This window comes from Echinops telfairi, unplaced genomic scaffold (genome assembly GCF_000313985.2).
Source record: "Echinops telfairi isolate 266 unplaced genomic scaffold, ASM31398v2 ScPeMD7_7424;HRSCAF=8462, whole genome shotgun sequence".
In the NCBI taxonomy this organism is placed as follows: domain Eukaryota; kingdom Metazoa; phylum Chordata; class Mammalia; order Afrosoricida; family Tenrecidae; genus Echinops; species Echinops telfairi.
The window spans coordinates 47857385-47864600 of NW_022111324.1; the positions used below are offsets into that span (position 1 = coordinate 47857385).

Consider the following 7216-nt stretch of genomic DNA (forward strand, 5'->3'; position numbering starts at 1 on the left):
GATTCGTGGCAGACAGGGGGACTGGTTTTGCCACCACGCCAGTGCACCTGCTCACATAGCCATCCCTATGTGCCAGTTTTTGGCCCCAAACAGCATGCCTCTCTTGCGCCCCAGGCACCTTACTCACCTGACCCCACTCCATGCAACTTCTTTTCGTTTCTGTGAATGACGAGAGACATGAAATTTGATGACATAGAAGTGAGAAAACAAAGCAAAACAAGGGAGGTGATCTGAGTCATCCAAACAGATTAATTTGGAAAATGTCTCCAAGAATGGAATTGCAGATTTGATAAATGTATTAAGTATAATGGAGAGTACTTTGAAGGTGGTAAGGTTTTTAAAAAAAAAAATTTAATACATAGCTTTGAAAAAAATCCGGCTTTTTTTGGGTGTGTATCTATATTGCCATTTCTTACGCAGCCAATATATCCATTCACATACAATTCTGTTGTTCAATTCCATTGAGTGGGGTTATATAGTCATCAATGCTTTCAGCTCCCTATTCGGCCCCGCCCCCGCCCCCATCCTTTCTATTGTCCCTTCTTAGAACAGGTCTATATCAGCCAACGTATCTCGTCTCCATGTTTTCCTTCCTTATTGCTCTCTCAAAAAATGGTGCCTCTATAGCCTCAGGAAGATTCCATGGGTCCCCAACACCTATTGGACAAGTTCTCATTTTAGGCCATGAACAATTTGTTCACTACCTGGTTTTCCAATTTTCCCTGAACCACCATACCAATATGCCTCTAACCGTAGCTCCGCCATGCTCAAACCTAAGGTCCGGCAGATCACTTAAGGTCCTAGATGAATTCTGCACTAGCATGCCTTTTCTCCTCACTGACTGAACCAGCCCCGTTGACCAAACCTTCTACTCCCCTAGTCAAGATATGTGCACCTTTCCCCGTTTCTGAAATCATGAGCAGCCTATCTTAAACCCGTGTTTACTAGACTCTCCTATTCGACGGAGCGCCCTCAGGACCGGACAAGGGCAGTGTCGGGATCACCGCTGCACAGGGCCTGGCACACAGCAAACACGACGACGACAATGTTTGCGCCTCTGGGTGCTTACGTGGGCAGAGCGGAGGTGGGGAGAACGGGGGGCGTAAGGATGTGATCTCTCAGTTTTGATTCAAGCGGCTGTACGTTCTGCAGTGGAGACACCAATCGTTCGACCAGAGACGCCGCGACAACCGACCCGTAAACAGGATCGCGCGCCAACGGAACCCGGCGGGCGCCGCCTGATGACGTGCACTTTGGCCCAAGTGCTGATTGGCTTCCGAAGAGTGGCGTCAACAGCAACGCGACTCGCTCAAGTTCTCGCGAGAGCAGCCGCCTCGGCGTGCGGGATGGCCGTGGAGCGGGGCGGAGCTGGCCCGCGGCTCCTGGGGCCGGCCCTCCGTCCTGAGACATGGCCCGGGGTCCGGGCCCGCTAGGCCGGCCTCGCCCCGACGCGGTCGCCATGCCCAAGAGAGGGAAGCGACTCAAGTTTCGGGCCCACGACGCCTGCTCGGGCCGAGGTGGGCGAGAGGGCGGGGGCACCGGGAGGCTCGGGGGTTAGCGGCCGGGAAGGGGCTGGGCCGCGCCGAGGTGCTGTGGTCAGCGGGGCGTCTCGGGTGGGGAGGTCTTGGTAGGGCACATAACTGAGGGTTGGTGCATTGTTTCAGTGACCGTGGCGGATTATGCCAACTCGGATCCGGCCGTCGTGAAGTCTGGACGGGTCAAGAAAGCCGTCGCCAATGCCGTTCAGCAGGAAGGTAGGCGTTGCTGGGCAGGTGTCTCAGCGTCAGGCCAGGGAAGACCAATCCGTGGTTCATTTCCCTGGGATCCTGACTCAGTGCTTTTCTTGCCATCCTCCGGGCATCTTCCCATAAACATGTTTGCTCCCAGTGTTTACACACGCAGTTAGTGGAGAGCTGAGCCCAGAGTAGCACGGTCAGTAGCAGGAATCATGTCTTTTGGCTTCGGCTTTCTTCTGGAGGATTAATCCATTCCTGTAGTTCTGGTATAGTTTCATCTGACTCTGTGGTTTGCTTCCATGTCTAATAGCCTTAGGATATTACTTTCCTTTTCCGGTATTGCTTATGCGGTCATGTTTCCAGCTGGTTTCCCTGTAGAGCTCTGGGTTTTTGTGAACCCGTCCTTTCTAGCCCAGGACCAGGAGTCCTTCCTCCCTGTCGCCAACACCACACCTCAGGAGTTATGTGAATGAGAAGAAAATTCACCTTCTGTCTTTAATCCTGCCGAGCTTGGAGAGGAAGAATGGCATGCCCGCTCTTCCTTCAGGTCTGAAATAGTCTCTTTTAAGGAGTCCGTTTCTGCATTTTTGGAGTCAGGTTGCTGGTGGCTTTTCAGTGTTTTGTATCCAAAATGCCTTCCTGGCCTGTATACCTGCTGATAGCATCCCAGCGTTCTCTAGGGAAGTTGAGCAGACCTTCCTGCTGTCCACCCCTGGCCTTGATGGAGAGATGCTTGCATTGCTGTACAAGACTGTCCGACATCTCATTCTCTCCCTGCCCCCCCACCCCCTCTTATTTTATTCTAGTAAAATCTCTGTGTGGCTTGGAAGCCTCCCAGGTTCCTGCGGAGGAAGCTCTCTCTGGGACTGGCGAGCCCTGTGACATCATCAACAGCAGCGATGAGATGGATGCCCAGGAGGAGAGCATATATGAGAGAACAGTCTCCAGAAAAAAGAAGAGCAAGAGGCACAAAGGTACAGACAGGAATGCGCTCTTCTGGCATGTGAGCCCTCTCTGTGGTGACAGGCCGAAGCTTTCCCTTCCCAGTAGCACCAGGGAAAACACAGGAGGGAATGCCGGTAAAGGACTGGTTTGGCTGGGAACCTAGTCCTCAAGTTGGATCTTAGTAGTGGGACAGGGTATATTGCATCAAGGTTTCTTAATTTTTTTGGTGAAAATTTGAGGGGGAAAGACATCAGCGAGAGTAGATTTGTGGAGCTGTGAACTTGACTTGAGTAGCTGCTCATTTAGGGTCAAAACCCTTATGGGTAGCATGAAAACAAAAAGCCCTTCGGTTTCTGAAGGTGTAAGGAAGCAGCAATAGGACTAAAAGGTTTTCTCCAGTGTGGATTTCAGGGTAACCAACCTTATTTCACATGACATTAGATTCTATCACGAGTTTTAAAGTTCTTTGCAGTTACTAAAGTCAGCTTTGAGCCTTTGTGAGGGAAATAGAAAAGTGTGTAATGTTTAGATCAGGGGTCCTCAAACTACGGCCCGCGGGCCATGAGGACATTTATCTGGCCAGCCGGGTGTTTTTGCCCCGTTTTGTTTTTCACATATCAAAATAAGATATGTGCAGTGTGCATAGGAATTTGCTCATAGTTTTTTTTTTAAACTATAGTCCGGCCCTCCAATGGGTCTGAGGCATAGTGAACTGGCCCCCTGTTTAAAAAGTTTGAGGACCCCTGGTTTCGATGTTAGTAGAGAGAAAACTTACACAGATGATACCAAGTGCTAAATCATCAATCAGATTCCATTGTGTACCCCAGGTTTAATGATGAGAAGAATCTCTTGGAGTGCAACCCAGAGAGCTGCTCTTAAAGCTCTTGTGCTAATCCTGATGATCAGCAAGGTTTAGGGAGAGGCTCATAATAAGTAATATGTATAGGTTTCATTTCAGATCTACCAAAACTTTCATCTCTGCTTGAGAATAAAATAACAGATACTTGTATTTGTTGAAGTACACTGAAATACTAAATTAATGAACTGACATTCCATTGAATTACACCAGTTACTGTCAGTGATAATCACTCTTCAAGACCCCTAAATAATGACATTTCCCATTTCGTTTTCCTTAATCACTTAGAGAACCCCAACCATTCTGTTAAGAGATTTATTTTATTTAGAACATATTTCACGAGTGACAAACCTCTTAACAGCAACATCTTTGTTCATATAGCATGCACTCCATTAAAGGGTGCAATTCAGTGGCTTTCACGTGTTCGCAGAGTTGTATTGTCATCAGTGTGACTTTTAAGTTTTGAACAGTTTCATGACTAGCTCCATACCATCGGCATCATTCCTTGTTCCCTACCACAGCCACACTCAGCCCTCGGCAAGCACGTGTTTGCTCTCTCTAGACTTACCTATCCTGGACACACATGTAAATGGGACCATAAAATATGCAGTCTTTCACATGACTTCTCTTACTTAGTGTGTTTCCAAGCTTCCTCCATAGTTTAGTCTTATGTCATTACTTCAGTCCTTCCATTCATTTATTGATTAACATTTGGGTTGTTTCCACTTGTCACTTGTGAATCATGCTCTGTGACTATTTACTATTTTTCTTGAAGGTAAAAATTTGACACTATGGGGGCATTCCAGTATCTCAACATTCTCACCAGTACTTTTTATTGCCTGACTTTTAAAATTCTAACCATCCTCAGATGTGGTTTTCAATTGTGGATTTGATTGGCATTTTCCTGATGGCCAGTGCTGTTGAATATTCTTTCATGTACTCAGTAGTTAATTTGTATGTCTTCTTTGGGAAAATGTTTATTCAAATCCTTTACCCATTTTTACATGGGGTAGGTGGTCTTCTTCTTATTGAGTTGTAAAAATTCTTTATCTACTGAAGATGCCAAAACCCAACCCCACCCACTGTTTGAGTTGATTCTGATTCATAGTCACCTTCTTGGACAGAGTAGAAGTGGGGTTTCCAAGGCACCTAACAGTCTTGACAGGAGCAGACTGGGACATATTTTTCCTGTTGAGTGGCCAGAGATGTGAACTGCCAACCTTTTGGTTCGAAGCTATGCTACCAAGCCCTGGTGCATTCAAGATAGCCTTCCCTTATTATATAGAGAACCATAATCCTTAACTATAAGTCATCTTTTGTCTTCTTGCCCTACTTTACCCCCTGATTCTGACCCAGCAACCCTAGATAGGGATTCTGAGACAGCCTCCTCTTTGCCCTGCCGAGCAGGGGATGGATGTGGACCATGATCTTGTTAACAATCCTATATTTACCCAACAGCACCACTGGTCATCCATGAGTCTCCCTCATTCTAATGAGCCGGGTCTGCCCCTCCCCCCATTCTCTGTAAGTGAGATGTAGACAAAGAGAAGGAAGAGTGTCGTGAATCCCATGTGGGCGTTCACACCGATTCACAGGTGCCATTTTGTTTCACCTTCCACCTTACACACACAGTTGATTATTTTGAAACTACTTCTAGATAGCCTGTTAATATCTTGAAGTATTTTTGTAGTTACTGTCAAAAAGATAATCTTTAAAGCAGAAGCCATCATCACATCTCAAGCTAACAGTTTCTTCATATCAAAATCATGTCAGACTGTCTCTTTTTTACCCTTAGTCTGGAGTGCTTTGCCTCTGACCAGTGCCTGTCAGAATTCTTTAAGGCCCGAAGCTTTCCTTTACTGACTTCCTTTCCTTGTCCTGAAATTTGATAAGTAAGTCCGTGTTAAGGCCTACTGTTCTTTGCATTTTGATCTCCAAAGGCAGTGCAATTTTAATAGTGCTCTTTTTTATCTCAGTAGAGGACATTCTGGGAGTCATTTACCATTTCTTTGATAGAGAGATTTAATTTGGGGAGAAAGAAGAGCCCAGCCAGAGTAGTCTGAGCCTGTGATGGGCACTAGAGATGACAAGAAAGGGCAGGACACAAAAAGAGAGGGGGTCGCGTTAGATGTATGAAGAGCCTAGCACGGGCCTGATTGAGTCAGAGCTGAAGGAAGCAGATCGCCCGAAAAGCGGGGACACCTTTAGGTAGGTGGTTTAGGGGCTCTTTTGCCAAGGAAAGGGGAAAGCTGGTTTAGGCTATTTCTGTTACTAACTATGAGTCCAGGGACTTAGCAGAGTCAGGATTCCCATGTCGTGGAGAAAGAGTATTATGTGAATCTGAAATGGAGAGTTGACCTCATGGTCCAGAGGTATAGTTAATTAGCACTAGTCGTGTCTGAAGGAGGAAGAGAGAGAGCGATGGGGTCCTAGGTTAAACTGGCAGTGAGCTGAGGAACTAGAGGAAAAGAACCTGTAGTCTGGCAATTAGTATTGGGTAATGCAAATGTATGTAACTTCCTGGGTCTTTAGATGTGGTTTGCACTTCAGAATTTTCTAAAATCAGTTTTGTTATTAAATGATTGAACTGAAGAAAAAACGTGGTGGATGGAGACTGCAAAGGAAACCAAGGACAGGGTTGCAGTGGAGACCTCTCAGCAGGACGGACAGGACCCGTGTCTCCTACCATATACAAGAAGAACTCTAAATGGATCCGACACCCAGCTGTACAACCTGGAACTCTGCAGACCATCACAGACAAAGTAGGGAGAAACACAGGCGCCCTAATGTGTGGTATAAATACACTGTCCAACATAAGGAAAAACAAACAGCAGAAGACAAACTAGATGACTGGGACCACCTAAAAATTGGACACTTAGGCTCATCAAAAGGTTTCTCCAAAAGAGTAACAAGAGAACCCAAGGACTAGCTAAAAGTGTTTGGCAATGACATATCCGACAGGGCACAAGGCTGTAAACGTAACAGAAAGCTTCAGCACCTGGACAATCAAAGACAAATGGTCAGAGGACGGGAACAGACACTTCACTAAAGAGGACATTCAGGTCACCAACAAGCAGGAAGAGATGCCATTTGTGAGATTCCACTGAAGACACTGGTGAGAGACCATCTTATGCCGGCACCCACAGCCAAGTTGAAAAGAGCAGTGCATGGCAACTGCCAGCAAGGGTTCAGAAAGACTGGAGCGTAGTGCTGGGGACCAGCGCGACCTGTGGGAAGTGGTATGGTGCCTCCTCAGAAAGTTGAAATAGCGATGCTTTACAACCTGTCAATCCTTCTACTGTCTTATCCAAGAGGAATGAAGGCCTGGACATAGATTGATTGATGTGTACCCATGTTCATCACAGCACTGTTCACAGGAGCACAAAGAAGGAAAGTACTATACCCATCAGTGGAAAAATGTGGAGGAGCATACAGGGGACTGTGATGAAACCCTATTAGACATAATCAGACACCTTGACGGAATGAGTTACAGGGCCCAGGAGCTCAGGACCATACTCTTGGGGACACCAAGATCAGTTGACATTTCAGTACTTTACAAAGACAATGTTATCCACCTTACTTTGATGAGTAGTCACTAGGGCCTTAAAAGCGCACGAGTAGCCATTTAAGGTGCAACTCTGGAGAAAGACGAGGTGAAAATCAAAAGATGCATGGAAAC

General features: G+C 46.5%; 1 protein-coding gene across 2 annotated transcripts in view; it reads left to right on the forward strand.

The window, feature by feature from the left end:
• Positions 1-1377: 1377 nt before the first annotated feature.
• The window catches only part of TMEM183A (transmembrane protein 183A), a 19087-nt gene continuing 13248 nt past the window's right edge, over positions 1378-7216 (forward strand). For both annotated transcript variants that reach the window (XM_004699817.2, XM_004699818.2), the window contains exons 1-3: positions 1378-1517; positions 1665-1754; positions 2543-2710. In XM_004699817.2, coding sequence (XP_004699874.1) covers positions 1409-1517; positions 1665-1754; positions 2543-2710 — 367 coding nt within the window. In that variant the 5' untranslated portion in view covers positions 1378-1408. The remainder of the gene's footprint in view (positions 1518-1664; positions 1755-2542; positions 2711-7216) is intronic.